This window comes from Bombus vancouverensis, chromosome 1, assembly GCF_051014615.1.
Source record: "Bombus vancouverensis nearcticus chromosome 1, iyBomVanc1_principal, whole genome shotgun sequence".
Taxonomy (NCBI): Eukaryota; Metazoa; Arthropoda; class Insecta; order Hymenoptera; family Apidae; genus Bombus; species Bombus vancouverensis.
Window position 1 is genome coordinate 22,120,922 of NC_134911.1, and position 20,089 is coordinate 22,141,010.

Here is a 20,089-nt window from a genome sequence, read left to right on the forward strand (position 1 = left end):
AATTTCATCCGAAACAGGTTTATACGTCGCGTTTAGTGTTTTGTGTTACGAAATCGATGATTCGAGACACAAACAATACAAACTAACCAACCCAAGCCCCGAATACGCTTTCGGTGAAGTATCGCGGTTATATGTGAGAAGTCAAACCAAAAAAAGTAAAAGAAAAGCAAAATAGTGCGCGAACGATTACTGTCACGACACGATAATCATATCACACTTGTTCTTGTATACATTTCAGAAACTACAGAAGTACCAGCGCAACAACATCACATCACAATCACACAACACACAAAACACGATACGCCACAGCAATTGATCGAATCAGACACAGAAGTAATTGAAGAATATACAACGAAATTCAGGCGCGGAAGTAAAGAGGATGAAACAGCGGCGGTTAAGACTAAGAAAACGATTATTCGTAAGAAAAAGCCTAAAACAGAAGCTGAAGAAGATAATGTCGTTGTCATTGAAGAGGAACTTGAAGATATTAAACCACAGATACCATCGATACCGAAGAAACAATTTATGCCTATTGAAGAGATTACAACAACTATGGATGTTGAAGAGATAATACCTACAAGAATCGACGAGGTGGAGGAAACTCAGAAGGAAGAGGAGAAAGTAGAAGTTGAAGTAATTCAAGTTCAAGATACTGATAAAACTAAGAAAGTAACGAAGAAGATTATACGTCAGAAAGGAAGAACTCAAAAAGTTACCGAAGAAACGACGGTGGAAGAGGAAGGCAAAGCACCTGTAACAACGGTGACAACAAAACCTACGGAGATGATAGAAACGACTGAAAGAGAAATTAAAAAGGAGAAGCCAGTAGAAGAACAAATACCAGAGGAGGAAACGAAACCATTGGCACCAGTAGAGTATATTATACCAACGGTGCAACAAGTGGAAGAACAAGTGACGGTGACGGAAGAAGTATCAAAAGAAGGAAAACCTAAGAAGGTTACCAAGAAAAAGATAATTAAGAGGGATGGCAAGGAGCAACAGGTGACTGAAGTAGTGACAGTCGAAGAAGAAGGGAAAGCTCCGGAGACCAGTGTCATTGAAGGACCAGTGGAAGAAATAGTCGAAGAGATTATGAAACGTTTGCCTGCATCAGCGTATGCTAAACCATCAGAAGTTGAAGAAGTTAAAGAACAAGTTACAATTACGGAAGAAGTAACCAGGTGGGGTAAACCAAAAAAGACTACAAGAAAGAAGATCATCAAGCGAAAGGGACAGAAGCAACAAGTGACAGAAGTGGTTATAGTCGAAGAACAGGATAAAGCACCTGTTACTACAGTAACTGAAGGACCAATAGAGGAAGTTATCGCGGAAACAATAAAACCATTGCCCGTTCCCGTACGTATCACACCAACTGAAGTAGAAGAAGTCAGAGAACAAGTGACAGTTACTGAAGAAATTACGAGAGAAGGTAAACCCAAAAAGGTTACCAAGAAGAAGCTAATTAAACGAAGAGGTAAAGAACAACAGGTGACGGAAGTAGTAACGGTTGAGGAACAAGGAAAGAAACCCGTAACAACAGTGACTGAAGGCCCAATAGAGGAAATTGTCGAGGAAACAATAAAACCATTGCCCGCTCCCGAACGTATTACACCAACTGAAGTAGAAGAAGTCAGAGAGCAAGTGACAGTTACTGAAGAAATTACGAGAGAAGGAAAACCCAAAAAGGTTACAAAGAAGAAACTAATTAAACGAAGAGGTAAAGAACAACAGGTGACGGAGGTAGTAACGGTTGAAGAGCAAGGAAAGAAACCCGTAACAACAGTGACTGAAGGACCAACAGAGGAAATTGTCGAAGAAACTATAAAACCACTGCCCGCTCCCGAACGTATTACACCAACTGAAGTAGAAGAAGTCAGAGAGCAAGTGACAGTTACTGAAGAAATTACGAGAGAAGGTAAACCCAAAAAGGTTACCAAGAAGAAGATAATTAAACGAAGAGGTAAAGAACAACAGGTGACGGAGGTAGTAACGGTTGAGGAGCATGGAAAGAAACCCGAAACAACAGTGACTGAAGGACCAACAGAGGAAATTGTGGAGGAAACCATAAAACCACTGCCCGCTCCCGAACGTATTACACCAACTGAAGTAGAAGAAGTCAGAGAGCAAGTGACAGTTACTGAAGAAATTACGAGAGAAGGTAAACCCAAAAAGGTTACCAAGAAGAAGATAATTAAACGAAGAGGTAAAGAACAACAGGTGACGGAAGTAGTAACGGTTGAGGAGCATGGAAAGAAACCCGAAACAACAGTGACTGAAGGACCAACAGAGGAAATTGTCGAAGAAACTATAAAACCACTGCCTGCTCCAGAACGTATTACACCAACTGAAGTAGAAGAAGTCAGAGAGCAAGTGACAGTTACTGAAGAAATTACGAGAGAAGGTAAACCCAAAAAGGTTACCAAGAAGAAGATAATTAAACGAAGAGGTAAAGAACAACAGGTGACGGAAGTGGTAACGGTTGAGGAGCATGGAAAGAAACCCGAAACAACAGTGACTGAAGGACCAACAGAGGAAATTGTGGAGGAAACCATAAAACCACTGCCCGCTCCCGAACGTATTACACCAACTGAAGTAGAAGAAGTCAGAGAGCAAGTGACAGTTACTGAAGAAATTACGAGAGAAGGTAAACCCAAAAAGGTTACCAAGAAGAAGATAATTAAACGAAGAGGTAAAGAACAACAGGTGACGGAAGTAGTAACGGTTGAGGAGCATGGAAAGAAACCCGAAACAACAGTGACTGAAGGACCAACAGAGGAAATTGTCGAAGAAACTATAAAACCACTGCCTGCTCCAGAACGTATTACACCAACTGAAGTAGAAGAAGTCAGAGAGCAAGTGACAGTTACTGAAGAAATTACGAGAGAAGGTAAACCCAAAAAGGTTACCAAGAAGAAGATAATTAAACGAAGAGGTAAAGAACAACAGGTGACGGAAGTAGTAACGGTTGAAGAGCATGGAAAGAAACCCGAAACAACAGTGACAGAAGGACCAATAGAGGAAATTGTCGAGGAAACTATAAAAGCTCTGCCCGCACCCGAACGTATTACACCAACTGAAGTAGAAGTCAGAGAGCAAGTGACAGTTACTGAAGAAATTACGAGAGAAGGTAAACCCAAAAAGGTTACCAAGAAGAAGATAATTAAACGAAGAGGTAAAGAACAACAGGTGACGGAAGTGGTAACGGTTGAGGAGCATGGAAAGAAACCCGAAACAACAGTAACTGAAGGACCAACAGAGGAAATTGTGGAGGAAACCATAAAACCACTGCCCGCTCCCCAACGTATTACACCAACTGAAGTAGAAGAAGTCAGAGAGCAAGTGACAGTTACTGAAGAAATTACGAGAGAAGGTAAACCCAAAAAGGTTACCAAGAAGAAGATAATTAAACGAAGAGGTAAAGAACAACAGGTGACGGAAGTGGTAACGGTTGAGGAGCATGGAAAGAAACCCGAAACAATAGTGACTGAAGGACCAACAGAGGAAATTGTCGAGGAAACTATAAAACCACTGCCCACACCCGAACGTATTACACCAACTGAAGTAGAAGAAGTCAGAGAGCAAGTGACAGTTACTGAAGAAATTACGAGAGAAGGTAAACCCAAAAAGGTTACCAAGAAGAAGCTAATTAAACGAAGAGGTAAAGAACAACAGGTGACGGAAGTAGTAACGGTTGAAGAACAAGGAAAGAAACCCGTAACAACAGTGACTGAAGGCCCAATAGAGGAAATTGTCGAAGAAACTATAAAACCACTGCCCGCTCCCGAACGTATTACACCAACTGAAGTAGAAGAAGTAAGAGAGCAAGTGACAGTTACTGAAGAAATTACGAGAGAAGGAAAACCCAAAAAGGTTACAAAGAAGAAACTAATTAAACGAAGAGGTAAAGAACAACAGGTGACGGAGGTAGTAACGGTTGAAGAGCAAGGAAAGAAACCCGTAACAACAGTGACTGAAGGACCAACAGAGGAAATTGTCGAAGAAACTATAAAACCACTGCCCGCTCCCGAACGTATTACACCAACTGAAGTAGAAGAAGTCAGAGAGCAAGTGACAGTTACTGAAGAAATTACGAGAGAAGGTAAACCCAAAAAGGTTACCAAGAAGAAGATAATTAAACGAAGAGGTAAAGAACAACAGGTGACGGAAGTAGTAACGGTTGAAGAGCATGGAAAGAAACCCGAAACAATAGTGCCTGAAGGACCAACAGAGGAAATTGTCGAGGAAACTATAAAACCACTGCCCGCACCCGAACGTATTACACCAACTGAAGTAGAAGAAGTCAGAGAGCAAGTGACAGTTACTGAAGAAATTACGAGAGAAGGTAAACCCAAAACGGTTACCAAGAAGAAGCTAATTAAACGAAGAGGTAAAGAACAACAGGTGACGGAGGTAGTAACGGTTGAAGAGCAAGGAAAGAAACCCGTAACAACAGTGACTGAAGGTCCAATAGAGGAAATTGTCGAGGAAACTATAAAACCACTGCCCGCTTCCGAACGTATTACACCAACTGAAGTAGAAGAAGTCAGAGAGCAAGTGACAGTTACTGAAGAAATTACGAGAGAAGGTAAACCCAAAAAGGTTACCAAGAAGAAGATAATTAAACGAAGAGGTAAAGAACAACAGGTGACGGAAGTGGTAACGGTTGAGGAGCATGGAAAGAAACCCGAAACAACAGTGACTGAAGGACCAACAGAGGAAATTGTGGAGGAAACCATAAAACCACTGCCCGCTCCCGAACGTATTACACCAACTGAAGTAGAAGAAGTCAGAGAGCAAGTGACAGTTACTGAAGAAATTACGAGAGAAGGAAAACCCAAAAAGGTTACAAAGAAGAAACTAATTAAACGAAGAGGTAAAGAACAACAGGTGACGGAGGTAGTAACGGTTGAAGAGCAAGGAAAGAAACCCGTAACAACAGTGACTGAAGGACCAACAGAGGAAATTGTCGAAGAAACTATAAAACCACTGCCCGCTCCCGAACGTGTTACACCAACTGAAGTAGAGGAAGTCAGAGAACAAGTGACAGTTACTGAAGAAATTACGAGAGAAGGTAAACCCAAAAAGGTTACCAAGAAGAAGCTAATTAAACGAAGAGGTAAAGAACAACAAGTGACGGAGGTAGTAACGGTTGAAGAGCAAGGAAAGAAACCCGTAACAACAGTGACTGAAGGTCCAATAGAGGAAATTGTCGAGGAAACTATAAAACCACTGCCCGCTTCCGAACGTATTACACCAACTGAAGTAGAAGAAGTCAGAGAGCAAGTGACAGTTACTGAAGAAATTACGAGAGAAGGTAAACCCAAGAAAATCATTAAGAAAAAGGTTATCAAACGTAAAGGTCAGGAACAAAAAGTGACTGAGACAGTTACTGTTGAGGAAGCAGGAAAAGCACCTGTAACGACGGTGACTGAAGGACCAGTAGAAGAAATAGTAGAAGAAGTGATGAAACCGGAAGTTATTAGACCAAAAGATGTAGAAGAGGTAACTGAACAAGTCACAGTCGCCGAAGAATTAACCAAAGAAGGTAAACCAAAGAAAACTACAAAGAAAAAAATCATCAAACGTAAGGGAAAAGAACAGCGGGTCACTGACGTGGTTACAGTTGAAGAGAAAGGAAAACCTCCTATCACTACAGTAAAGGAAGGCCCAGTAGAAGAGGTAGTGGACGAAACGATTAAACCTCTTCCAGCAGCAGAATACGCAAAACCAGGTGAAGTCGGGGAAGTTCATGAACAAGTTACAGTTATCCAGGAAGTCAGTAGATCGGGCAAACCAAAGAAAACTATTAAAAAGAAAGTCATCAAACGCATAGGTCCAGAACAACAAGTTACTGAAATTGTGACTGTTGAAGAAGAAGGAAAAGCACCAGTGACAACAATTACCGAGGGACCAGTTGAAAAAATAATAGAGACTTTCACTAAACCATTGCCTGCCCCACAACGTATTGAACCAACCGAAGTTGAAGAAGTACGTGAGCAAGTGACAGTTACTGAGGAAGAAACTAGAGAAGGTAAGCCGAAGAAGACCACAAAGAAAAAGATCATTAAAAGAAAAGGTCAAGATCAGAAAGTAACTGAGATAGTAACTGTTGAAGAACAAGGCAAAACTCCAGTCATAACTGTAATGGAAGGACCAGTAGAAGAAGTTCTAGAAGAAACAATAAAAACATTGCCTGCTCCAGAAAAAGTAAGACCAACTGAAGTTGAGGAGATTAGAGAACAAGTGACTGTCACTGAAGAGATAACTAAAGAAGGAAAACCTAAAAAGACTACCAAAAAGAAAATAATCAAACGAAAAGGAAAAGAACAACAAGTGACTGAGATGGTAACCGTTGAAGAACAAGGAAAAAGACCCGTTACAACGGTGACTGAAGGACCTGTGGAGGAAGTTGTAGAGGAAGTTATAAAGCCGCTGGCACTTCCAGAGTATATCACACCAACTGAGGTGGAAGAGATACGTGAACAAGTCACTGTCACTGAAGAAGTAACTAAAGAAGGCAAACCTAAAAAGACCACCAAAAAGAAGATAATCAAACGAAAAGGAAAAGAACAACAAGTAACTGAGATGGTAACCGTTGAAGAACAAGGAAAGAGACCAGTTACGACTGTAACTGAAGGTCCAACAGAAGAAGTTGTAGAAGAAATAATAAAAGAAGTGCCAGTTCCAGAAGGATTAAAACCAACTGAAGTTGAGGAGATCAGAGAACAAGTGACTGTCACTGAAGAGGTAACTAAAGAAGGCAAACCTAAAAAGACTACCAAAAAGAAGATAATCAAACGAAAAGGAAAAGAACAACAAGTGACTGAGATGGTAACCGTTGAAGAACAAGGAAAAAGACCCGTTACAACGGTGACTGAAGGACCTGTGGAGGAAGTTGTAGAGGATGTTATAAAGCCGCTGGCTCTTCCAGAGTATATCACACCAACTGAGGTGGAAGAGATACGTGAACAAGTCACTGTCACTGAAGAAGTAACTAAAGAAGGCAAACCTAAAAAGACCACCAAAAAGAAGATAATCAAACGAAAAGGAAAAGAACAACAAGTAACTGAGATGGTAACCGTTGAAGAACAAGGAAAGAGACCAGTTACGACTGTAACTGAAGGTCCAACAGAAGAAGTTGTAGAAGAAATAATAAAAGAAGTGCCAGTTCCAGAAGGATTAAAACCAACTGAAGTTGAGGAGATCAGAGAACAAGTGACTGTCACTGAAGAGGTAACTAAAGAAGGCAAACCTAAAAAGACTACCAAAAAGAAGATAATCAAACGAAAAGGAAAAGAACAACAAGTGACTGAGATGGTAACCGTTGAAGAACAAGGAAAAAGACCCGTTACAACGGTGACTGAAGGACCTGTGGAGGAAGTTGTAGAGGATGTTATAAAGCCGCTGGCTCTTCCAGAGTATATCACACCAACTGAGGTGGAAGAGATACGTGAACAAGTCACTGTCACTGAAGAAGTAACTAAAGAAGGCAAACCTAAAAAGACCACCAAAAAGAAGATAATCAAACGAAAAGGAAAAGAGCAACAAGTGACTGAGATGATAACCGTTGAAGAACAAGGAAAGAGACCAGTTACGACTGTAACTGAAGGTCCAACAGAAGAAATTGTAGAAGAACAGATAAAACTACTTCCAACCGCAGAATTTGTGAGACCATCTGATGTAGAAGAAGTACGTGAACAAATAACTGTCACAGAAGAAATAACTAAAGAAGGCAAGCCAAAGAAAGTCACCAAAAAGAAAATCACCAAACGTAAAGGCAAAAAACAACAAGTTACGGAGGTTGTCACTGTTGAAGAAGAAGGTAAGCCTCCAGTAAGAACAGTTACTGACGGTCTGACAGAGGAACTTATAGAAGAAATAATAAAACCACTGCCTGCACCGGAGAAAATCCATCCATCTGAAGTAGAAGAGATACGTGAACAAGTGACTGTGGCAGAAGAAATGACAATGGAAGGCAAACCTAAAAAGGTAACTAAGAAAAAGATTGTCAAGCGCAAAGGGAAGGAACAACAAGTCACAGAACTTGTCACTGTCGAAGAGCAAGGAAAAGCACCAGTTACTACAATTACTGAAGGTCCACTGGAGGAAGTACTAGAAGATACACTAAAAGTACTTCCTGCTCCTGAACACGCCAAATCGGGAGAAATTGAGGAGGTACGTGAACAAGTAACAGTCACAGAAGAAGTAAGCACAGAAGGCAAGCCTAAAAAGATTACCAAAAAGAAGGTTATTAAACGTAAAGGCAAAGAACAACAGGTGACTGAAGTGGTAACAGTTGAAGTAAAAGGTAAACGACCTGTTACAACCGTAACCGAGGGTCCTGTAGAAGAAGTAGTGGAGGAATTTGTAAAACCTCTGCCCATAATTCAACGCGTCGAACCATCTGAAGTGGAAGAGATTCGAGAAGAAGTCACAGTCACTCAAGAAGTGACTAATGAGGGTAAACCAAAGAAGACAACCAAAAAGAAAATAATCAAACGTAAGGGCAAAGAACAACAGGTAACGGAGGTTGTCACTGTTGAAGAACAGGGTAAGAGACCTGTTAAAACTGTCTCTGAAGGACCTGTTGAAGAAGTGGTTGAAGAGACACTGAAAGCTCTTCCAGCACCGGAGTACGCTAAACCTGGAGAAGGAGAAGAAATACGCGAACAGGTAACCGTTACAGAAGAAGTAACGGAAGAAGGCAAACCTAAAAAGGTAACTAAAAAGAAGGTAGTAAAACGCAAAGGAAAAGAGCAACAAGTCACAGAAGTTACAACAGTCGAAGAACAAGGAAAGGCTCCTGTTACGACTGTAATTGAAGGGCCCACTGAAGAATTGGTCGAGGAAATAATAAAACCATTGCCAACTCCAGAAAAAATTAAACCATTTGAAGAAGAAGAAATCCGTGAACAAGTAACTATTACGGAAGAAGTCACTAAAGAAGGTAAACCTAGGAGAGTTACCAAGAAGAAAGTTATTAAACGCAAAGGAAGAGAACAGCAAGTCTCTGACATTGTCACAGTTGAAGAACAAGGCAAGGCACCAATTACAACTATCACTGATGGTCCTACAGAAGAAATACTAGAAGAATCCATAAAAGCATTACCAGCTCCCGAATATGCCGAACCAGATGAAGTCGAAGAGGTTCGTGAACAAGTAACAGTTACTCAAGAGGTAACCAAAGAAGGTAAACCAAAGAAAACTACCAAGAAAAAGGTTATCAAGCGCAAAGGCAAAGTACAACAAGTTACAGAAGTTATTACTGTGGAGGAACAAGGCAAGAGACCTGTCACAACTGTCACTGAAGGTCCAGTAGAAGAAGTAGTTGAAGACATGCTGAAACCACTACCAACTCCAGAATTTGTCAAACCATCTGAAGTAGAAAAAGTCCATGAACAGGTAACTATCACTGAAGAATTAACCAAGGAAGGAAAACCCAAGAAGGTTAAGAAAAAGAAAGTAATCACACGCAAAGGAAGAGAACAGCAGGTATCTGAAGTAGTAACAATTGAGGAACAGGGAAAAGCTCCAGTTACAACTGTTATTGAAGGTCCTACAGAAGAAATTGTTGAAGAAACGATTAAAACATTATCAGGTCCAGAATATGCCAAACCGGGTGAGGAAGAAGAAATTCGTGAACAAGTTACTGTCACGCAAGAAGTCACTGAAGAAGGGAAACCAAGAAAGATCACCAAAAAGAAGGTCATTAAGCGTAAAGGCAAAGAACAACAGGTGACAGAAGTTGTTACCATCGAAGAACAAGGAAAGAGACCTGCAACAACCGTCACTGAAGGTGCCGTCGAGGAAATAGTAGAGGAAATGGTAAAACCATTACCTGCTGCAAAACGTGTGAAACCTACTGAAGTAGAAGAAGTTCGTGAACAAGTAACTATCACTGAAGAGATAACTAAGGAAGGTAAACCAACGAAAGTCACCAAGAAAAAGCAGATCAAGCGTAAAGGAAAGCAACAACAGGTTACTGAAGTAGTAACTATCGAAGAACAAGGCAAGGCTCCAGTTACAATTGTCACTGAAGGTCCAACAGAAGAAGTAGTCGAAGAAATATTGAAAACTTTACCAGCACCCAAATATGCTAAACCATCAGAAATCGAGGAGCTTCGTGAACAAGTCACTGTGACCCAAGAAATTACAAAAGAAGGTAAACCAAAGAAAACAGTTAAAAAGAGGGTTATCAGACGTAAAGGGCCACAACAGCAAGTAACAGAAGTTGTCACAGTCGAGGAAGAAGGAAAAGCTCCTGTCACAACCGTAACCGAGGGACCTGTTGAAGAACTGATTGATGATGTAATAAAACCACTTCCTGTTCCAGAATATGTGAAACCAACTGAAGTTGAAGAAGTTCGCGAACAAGTGACTGTCACTGAAGAAGTTACTAAGGAGGGTAAACCTAAGAAGGTCACGAAGAAGAAGATCATCAAACGCAAAGGAAGAAAGCAACAAGTGTCTGAAGTTGTCACTGTCGAAGAACAAGGCAAGCTTCCAGTTACAACTGTTACTGAAGGTCCTACAGAAGAAATAGTTGAAGAGACACTGAAAGCTCTTCCTGCCCCAAAACATGCTAAACCAGGAGAAGTTGAAGAGGTCCGTGAACAAGTTACAGTTACGCAAGAAGTGACAAAAGAAGGTAAACCCAAGAAAGTCACCAAAAAGAAGGTTATCAAACGCAAGGGAAAAGAACAACAAGTGACTGAGATGGTAACCGTAGAAGAACAAGGAAAGCGACCTGTCACAACTGTTACTGAAAGTCCTATTGAAGAAGTTGTCGAAGAAATTGTAAAAGCACTTCCTATTACAGAAAGTATAGAACCTACAGAAAAGGCGAAAGCACCCGAAGAAGTAGAAGTGACTGAGATCGTTACGAAAGAAGGCAAATCGAAAAAGGTCATTAAAAAGAAAGTTCCTAAGAAAGTTCTTATATCTGAAGAAGAGAAGATCGAAGCACCTGAAGCTCCAGAAATTCCTCTAGAAAAAGCTAAGAAGAAACCTGTCAAGCTCCAACGTATGAAAATAACCAAATTCGAAGCCACAAAACTCGAAGTTCAAGAAGTATCGGTGGATAAACCTCAGTTCGCTCAAATTAAATTACGCAAGACTCCAACTGTGAAACGCCCAGTGGAGAAAAAAGACAAAATTCCTCGCGTTCTTCTTCGAAGTCGAATTACACCTATTGAGTGGCCTCCAGCGATAAAACATTTGAAGATCGACGAGCTCGAACCAAACGAGGTCCAAAATGGTATCTTATCTCGCAACATTGAAGAAGCTGATAAGTTACCAAAACCAAAGAAGAAGAGGATCAAGCGCATAGAAAAAGAAATAGCAAAGCTTGAGAAGTTGGATCAGGAGTTCGAGGAGTTAAAGAAAGAATTACCACTAGAGAAACTTGAAGAACCTGTACCAGAAGTAAAACCAGAGAAGAAAGTTAAAAAGAAAAAACCTGTTGAAAAGATTGAAGGTGAGAAACCTCAGTTGATGAGGATCAGTATCAAGGAACAGAAAGCAATTAAACCTAAGATCGAAGAACCGGCTACTCCTTTATTCGCGCAAATTAAACTAAAGAAAGCTCCTGTCAAACCGAAGAAAAAAGAAGACAAGGATGAAAAGTTCCCTAAAATTCTTTTACGCAGCCGTATCACAGAACACGAATGGCCACCGTCGATTAAATATCCAATTATAACCGAACTTGAACCTAATTACGTACAGAATGGTATTCTATCTCATACCATGGAAGAAGCACTGAAATTAAAGAAGATAAGACATAAGAAGGTGAAACTTCCAGAGAAAGAAATAACAGAATTAGAGAAAGTGGATCAAGAATTTGAAGAATTGAAGAAAGTTCCATTAGAAAAGGTAGAAGAAATGGCACCATATGAACGTAAACCTAAACCAGAAAAACCTGAAGAAGAAAAACCGAAGAAATTGAAAATAGGCAAAGGAAAGCCGCGGATTGCAGAAGAGGAGAAACCAGAGACTGTGAAACTGAAGAAGATACCAGAGAAGGTTCCAAGTGTTTTAGAAGAAGAGGCTCCCGTTCCAAAGAAAAAAGAAGAAAAAGAGAAACCAAAGAAAGAAAAAGAAGAGAAGGAATATCCTGAGTTAAAACCATTTGAACCTTATGAGATAGAAACTCCGGAAGTTGAACTGGAAGAAAGAGAGGTGCCAGAGTATCCTGAGCCGGGAAAGAAAGTTCCTAAGAAAGTTCCAAGCAAAAAACCAAAGAAAGAACGTAAAACACCAGCTCAGGAAACCGAGGCTATTCCAATAGTACCTGGTATTCCAAAACCAGAAGAACCGGAAGAAGAAGAAGAAATAAAGAGGAGAATTCCTGAAAGAGAAGCTCCAAAGGAGGAGCCAGAGAAAATCAAACTGAAACCTTGGAAAAAACCGGAAGAAGAGAAAGAGGAAGAGAAGAAGCCCGAAGATTATCTGAAATTCGTTCCCAAAGACGACGACATTATCGAAACTGTCGAGGTTGTTACAACCGTAATTACAGAAGAAATACCTGAAAAGAAACCGCGAAAGATCAAAAAGAAGAAAACCACGACCAAACGTAGTGACGAGAAACCACTAGTTGTTGAAGAGACAACGATACAAGAAGAAGGCGAAGAGCCAGTCGTAACTGTCGAAGAAATTGTCGAAGATAAACCAATGGTATTACCGATAGAATCGATTGTACCAGCCGCGCCTGTCGAAGAGATCAAAGAAGAGATCGTAACGAGCGAGATCGTGACCGAGGAAGGAACAAAGAAAACTGTACGCAAAAAGCGTGTCACCAGGAAATACGAAGGTAAAGAACAGGTCACTGAAGAGGTGACCGTGGAAGAGGAAGGTAAAGAACCATTAACAGCAACAATAGAAATCCACGAAGACACTACACCAGAAATACACGAAAAACCAAAACACAAAAGACCGATAAAACCTAAAGCTGACAAGAATGTGACAGAAGGTAAGCCTATTTCTTACGTATTACTATCATCTCATACAACTATATATATATACGTTTCATTCATTTACCAAATAGTGCATAAATATATTATACGATGTAAACAGAACAAGATACAAAGACATGATGGACAAATATACTTATATTTCTATACTTTATACATGTAACATTGATCAGTGTATCTGTTGATGAGCTATTGGTATATATATATTGGTATATATATATATATATATGCTTTCTATATCGATACTTCGTTTATTCGTTAATGGTTTGTTAAGTGGTTTCTGCCATAAAGAAATGCTTAATGTTGAGAATATTTGTTAAGCAGATCTAAAACATTTTGTTCTTTTCACAGATATTACGGAAGAAGTGGTTGAAAAGGTAGGATTTATGACTGATCGTAAGATTGTTTTATTTGGGTAGGTCATCTCATAAATAATGTAATTTTTAATATATGTATAGATTAGATGAAAATAATCGAGTATTTATTAGAAGAGTATTTATTAAGGGGAGATTATAGTGTAACAAGAAATAAAAAACGAAACTAAAAATAAAAATTAATTCTTTCCATGCATCAAAAATACAATAATTCAAAAATAAAAAAGCACATTACTTATGAAATGACCTACTAAAATGCCTAAAATTAATAACACAAGTACAAATTACTTATTTTTTTTAATGAAAAAACAGGAAATCATCGAGGAAGTCAAACCTATCAAAAAGATCATCAAGAAGAGGAAGCCAGTGCCGGGTAAAGATGAAGTAACAGAGGAAGTCGTGGAAGAGATAATAATAGAGCAACCACAAGAAGAAGAAGCCCGACCAATCATAGAAGAAGTAGAAACAGTGACGATCACTGAACACGATGTACGAAAAGCTCCAAAGAAGAAGAAGGAGGTGATCATCAAAGAGGAAGAAGAGATCTTCGAAACAATCGAAACACCCACTCAGAAAATAATTCGAAAGAAGATTCGTCCAATGAAGAAAGGAGAAGAAGAGATCGTGGTGGAAGAGATAATTCAGAAGCCACTAGAAGAAATAACCAAAATGGAAGAAGAACAAATAGTAGAAGTCGTTGAAACACCCACTAAGAAAGTAGTAAAAAAGAAGAAAGCCATAGTGAAAGATGACGGTGTTCCTGAAGAGATCGTTGAAGAAATTATTATCGAAAAGCCACAGAAAGAAAAAGCGAAACCTAAGGTAGAAGAAGGAACAGAAACGGTTAAAGTAACAAGGGTTGATCTGAAGAAAGCACCGAAGAAACCTGAAGAGATAGTAGAAGAAGAAGAAGAAATTATTGAAACCATTGAGACACCAACAAAGAAGATCATTCGAAAGAAACCTAAAGATAAGAAGGAAAAGGTAGTGGAACAAGTTATACAGAAGACCATAGAGGAAGCAAAAGCCATGGAGGAAAATGAAATCGTAGAAATCATTGAAACACCAACGAAGAAAATAATCAAGAAGAAAAAAGCTACAATCACAGAAGGAGAAGCTCCTGAGGAACAAATCGAAGAGATCGTGATTGAGAAACCTGTTAAAGAAAAAGCCAAAAAGAAGATTCTACCAAAAGAAGGTTTAGAAATCACTGAAATTATTACCGAAACTTCTGTCGAGGAGTTACTTGAGGAGAAGGCTAAACCTGAAGAAGCCAAACCCTCGGAAGTGGAAGAAGAAAAGGCAGAAGTTACTAAGGTAGAAGTAAAGAAAGTTCCAAAGAAGAAGAAGAAACCAGTTACAGCTCTTGAAGCCGAAGAGAAGGACGAAGCTGTGGAAGAAATAAAACCTGAGGTACCTAAAGAAGAAAAGGCGGAACCAGCTGTTATAGAGAAAGAAAGTGTTGAAGTGACTGAAGTGATTTCTCAAGTGACCACGGAGGAACTTCCTGAAGAGGTTAAACCTAAGAAGAAGAAGGCTACTGAGGTTAAGGAGATAGAAGAACAGGTGATCAAAAAAGAGGTTAAAGTGAAGGAAGCACCGAAAGAAAGTGTGTCTGAAACTGAAGAACAGCCAGAGGAAGAAGTACAAGAACTTGTAACTGAGAAGCCAAAGAAGGTTAAAGCCAAAAAAGAAATTACGCCTCAAGATGGTATTATAACCACTGAAGTTATTTCTACAACTGCGGAAGAAGAATTACAAGTGCAGAAACCAGAAGAAGATAAGGCTAAAATAGTCGAAGAGAAGGAAGAGAAAGCAGAAGTAAAAGAAAAGAAGGTTACTATAAAGAAGGCTCCTAAGAAGAAATTAACACCGAAGGAAGCTGAAGAGGAACAAGTGGCGGAAGTTGTGGAAGAGATTACAGTGGATGAACCAAAGAAAAGGAAGGCTAAGAAGACTGTCCTTCCGAAGGAAGAGTTACAAACGACTGAAGTGGTTACTGAGATTACTACAGAAGAAATAAAAGAAGAGAAGCCAAGGGAAGAGAAGGCTGTTCCTAAAGAGGAAGAAAAGATTGAAGAAGAGGCAACGGTTACCGAGGTTTCTGTGAAGAAGGTACCTAAGAAGAAGAAAAAAGAGGAAGTTGTGACGAATGGTGAAGTGATTGAAGAGAAACTGAAAGTGAAGGAAATTCCTGAAGAGAAACAAGAAGTAAAGGAAGAAGTAAAGGAAGAAAAACCAGAGGAAGTGAAAGCAGAAGAAGAAAGAGCAAAGGAGGTGGAAACGGAGGAAGAGAAACCAAAAGAAAAACCAAAGAAGAAGAAAATCACCGCAGAAAAGAAACCCACCGTTGTAGAGGAAGAGCAACACGAGGAAAAGATAGAAGAAATACCAGAAGAGAAGCCAAAGATGGTCAAAGCCAAGAAGGAGATTATTCCACAGGATGCCGTTGAAACCGCAGAAGTTGTCCCAGAAACTGTTGCTGAAGAAACGCCAACAAGGAAACCTGAAGAACGCAAGGCTGTACCAGTCGAAGAGAAACTGGAAGAAGAAGTAGTAATAGAAGAGGTTCCTATAGAAAAAGCTTCGAAAGAGGAAGAGGAAGAAATACCGGAAGAGAAACCAGAAGAAGTTCCTGAAAAACCAAAGGAAGCAAAGGTTGTGAAGAAGAGAAGGAAGAAGATAGTGAAGAAAGATGAAATCGAGGAATGGGTCGAACCGGAGTACGAACGACCTGTACTGGAACCCATGCCTGAGAAGATTCAATGGGAACCAAAGAAAAAGAAAGAGAAGAAACCTTTACCAGAATCTTTGCAAAAATTGGTCCCTCAAAAAATCGAAAGAAAAGAAATCAAACCCACGAAGCTCAAATACTCAGAACCGGTTGAAACCGTTCAGTTCGCTGCGATCAAATTGAAAAAAGTGGCAGTTTCGAAGAAGAAAGTAGTTGAAGAAGCCAAATTCCCGAAGATCATGTTACGAAGCAGACTTACATTCGTCGGTGACTATCCACCTGAAATTCAATATCCAAAGGTAACAGAACTAGAAGAGAATCCGGTTCAATCTGGTATTCTGTCTAGAAACACCGAGGAAGCTCTGGAAGTGCTGAAGCGAAAGGTCAAGAAGGTTAAACTTCCTAAGAAAGAAATTGCAGAATTGGAAAAATTGGATCAAGAATTCGAAGAATTGAAGAAGGTACCTTTGGAGAAAGTGGAGGATAAATCGATATACGAACGTCTACCGAAGAAGCCTGCAGAAAAACCAGAAGAGCCACAGAAGTTGGTCGTTGGCAAAGGCAAGGTACCTGAAGAAGAAAAAATGGAACCTGAAAAGGTGAAACTAAAGAAGGTTCCCGAAAAGAAACCAGAAGAAATCGAAGAACCATTGAAGAAACCACCCAAACCAGTACCTGAAGAGGAAGTGAAACCAGAGAAAAAAGACAAACCAAAGGTGAAATTAGAACACGATGAGTTAAAGCCTTTGGATTTCGAGAGACCAGAACTGGAGAAATATGAACCAGAGAAATACGAAGAACCAGAAAAACCAGCACCAGAGCCAGTTCCAAAACCATACGAACCAGAAGAGAAGAAGAAGCCAGATCAAGAGATCGAACAGATTCCGTTGATAAAGGGAAAACCGAAACCACAAGAGCCGGATAAAGAACCTGAAGTTAAGTTCAGAATACCTCAAAAAGACAAGCCAGAAGAGGAACCAGAGAAGATAACGTTAAAGGGTTGGAAAAAAGACAAACCTGAGGACGAAGGTGTGGAAGAGTTCCCAGCGAAGGAAGAAGAGGAAGCTCCTAAAGCACCCAAAGAAGAACTTGAAGAAATCACTGTGAAGCGTAAGGTGAAACCAAAGAAACCCAAAGAGAAGGTTCCTAAGGAAGAAGAGGTAACGCTGAAGGAGCCTGAAAAGAAGAAACCGGAAGAAGTTCCAGAAGTAGTAGAAGATATCACTTTGAAAAAGGAACCAGAGAAACCTATTGAAGAAGCTCCTGCTGAACTTACCATCAAGAAGCCAGTTTTGAAGGAGAAAGAAGTACAAGAAGAAGAAATAGTGGCTGAAGTGACGTTAAAGAAGAAACCGGAGAAACCTGAAGAAGTGGTTGAAGAAGCAATTGTGAAGAAGCCAAAGAAGAAGAAGCCCGTAAAAGAAGAAGAGGCTGTTGAAGTTACAATAAAAAAGAAAGAGGAAGTGGAAGAAGAAATTAAAGAAGACGTTGTTATAAAGAAGAAGCCAAAGGAGGAGGCGCCTGCAGAAGTAGTTGAAGAAGTCATTTTGAAAAAACCAGAAGAAAAAGCTGCTGAAGAAGTAACTGAAGAAATAGAGAAACCTAAAAGAAAGAAACCTGTGGAGGAAGAAGCTGCAGACGAAGTCACTATTAAGAAACCAGTTGTAGAAGAAAAGAAGGAAGAAGACGTTCCTGAACAGGTAACGCTAAAGAAGAAGAAACCAAAGGAAAAACCGGTTCCAGAAGAAGTAACCGAAGAAGTTACACTGAAACCGGTTCCGAAAGAAGAAGAAAAGGCACCAGAGGAAGTAACTGAGAAAGTGGAGATGAAGAAACCTAAGAAGAAGAAGCCAGTGGTTGAAGAAGCTGCCGATGAAGTTACTATCAAGAAACCAGTGCCAGTAGAAAAGGAAGAAGAAGAAATTATAGAAGAAGTAACATTTAAGAAGAAGAAACCAAAGGAGAAACCGGTTCCAGAAGAAGTGATTGAAGAAATTACACTGAAACCAGTTCCGAAAGAAGAAGAAAAGGCACCGGAGGAAGTAAGTGAGAAAGTGGAGGTGAAGAAACCTAAAGAGAAGAAACCAGTGGTGGAAGAAGCTGCCGATGAAGTTACTATCAAGAAACCAGTGCCAGTAGAAAAAGAAGAAGCAGAAATTATAGAAGAAGTAACACTGAAAAAGAAGAAACCAAAGGAGAAACCGGTTCCAGAAGAAGTGATTGAAGAAATTACACTGAAACCAGTTCCGAAAGAAGAAGAAAAGGCACCGGAGGAAGTAAGTGAGAAAGTGGAGGTGAAGAAACCTAAAGAGAAGAAACCAGTGGTGGAAGAAGCTGCCGATGAAGTTACTATCAAGAAACCAGTGCCAGTAGAAAAAGAAGAAGCAGAAATTATAGAAGAAGTAACACTGAAAAAGAAGAAACCAAAGGAGAAACCGGTTCCAGAAGAAGTGATTGAAGAAATTACACTGAAACCAGTTCCAAAAGAAAAAGAAAAGGCACCGGAAGAAGTAACTGAGAAAGTGGAGGTGAAGAAACCTAAAGAGAAGAAACCAGTGGTGGAAGAAGCTGCCGATGAAGTTACTATCAAGAAACCAGTACCAGTAGAAAAAGAAGAAGAAATTATAGAAGAAGTAACATTGAAAAAGAAGAAACCAAAGGAAAAACCGGTTTCAGAAGAAGTGATTGAAGAAATTACATTGAAACCAGTTCCGAAAGAAGAAGAAAAGGCACCAGAGGAAGTAAGTGAGAAAGTGGAAGTGAAAAAACCGAAGAAAAAGAAGCCCGTAGTCGAAGAAGCTGCCGATGAAGTCACTATTAAGAAACCTGTTCCTGTAGAGAAGGAAGAAGAGGAAATTATAGAAGAAGTAACATTTAAGAAGAAGAAACCAAAAGAAAAACCGCTAACGGAGGAAGAAGAGATCGCTAAAGTGACTCTCACGAGACCAAAACCAGTGGAGGAAGAAAAGAAACCGGAAGAAGTAGAAATATCATTGAAAAAGAAACCGAAGAAAAAGCCAGTCGTTGAGGAAGAAGCTGCCGAGGTAACTATCAAAAAATTAGTTCCTATCGAAGCGGAGGAGGCTCCTGAAGAGATTACCATCAAGAAGAAGAAGCCAGAAAAGAAACCAACGCCAGTCACGGAAGAGGTTGAAGAAACTGCCGTAACCATAAAGAAAGCTCGAGCTCCTGAGGAACCTAAAGAAGAAGAAGAAATATCGACCGATGTACAAATAAAGAAGAAGAAACCCGTACGTAAAGTTACGGAAGAGGTAGCTGAAGAATTAACGATCAAAAAGATCGAAGAAGTGGAACAACCAGAAGAAGAAGAAGAAGAGGTCCAAGAATTCACAGTCAAAAGGAAACCTCCAAAGCTGCCACCAAAACCTATCGAAGAAATCTACGAAGATGTTACTCTTCGGAAGTTACGTCCAAAGAAGAAACCAAGGCCAGATATCAAAGAAGTAACAGAAGCAGAGAATGTGACGTTCAGACCACGTTCTACGAAGACCAAAGAAGATGTAGAGCAAGAATTCAAGATCTCGTTGAACACTTACGAGGAAGAAGACATTTCTATGTCCGGTAAGGTTAAACTGAAACCTAAGAAACGACCGATGACGTACTCTGAAGAAGCAGGGGAAGAAACCATCAAAATTATGCAAGAAGTCGAAGACGACTCTGGACCAATTATAGAAGAGATCATAGAATCAGACGAGGAGGCTAGAGATGAATATAGTATAGAAGAATTAGAGACTGATGAGATGAGAGTGCCACTGAGAAGGAGAAAGAAGAAGGAACCAAGGCCATATAAGGTGGAAGATATCGAGGAAGGTGACGTGAGCTTAAAATTGAAACGCGAGAGGAAATATTCTGTGGAGGAAGCTGACGAAACGTTGGCGCTGAAGTTGAAGAGCAAGAGACGAGTTTCCACCTTCGACGAAGGTTCGAGAGGATTTTTCGATTTCCGCTTTCGCAGATAACGTTTAATGTGATGTAACGTGCTTTCAGCTAAT

The 20,089-nt window shown here is 40.0% G+C and overlaps 1 protein-coding gene across 9 annotated transcripts in view; it reads left to right on the forward strand.

Moving 5' to 3' along the window:
• sls (sallimus) overlaps positions 1-20,089 on the forward strand; it is a 246,553-nt gene that overhangs the window by 210,750 nt on the left and 15,714 nt on the right. For 6 of the 9 annotated variants that reach the window (XM_076618956.1, XM_076618986.1, XM_076618886.1 and 3 more), the window contains 3 exons: positions 239-12,967; positions 13,320-13,345; positions 13,655-20,018. In XM_076618956.1, coding sequence (XP_076475071.1) covers positions 239-12,967; positions 13,320-13,345; positions 13,655-20,018 — 19,119 coding nt within the window. The remainder of the gene's footprint in view (positions 1-238; positions 12,968-13,319; positions 13,346-13,654; positions 20,019-20,089) is intronic. The other 3 variants (XM_076619154.1, XM_076619009.1, XM_076619029.1) reach the window with 1 other exon arrangement.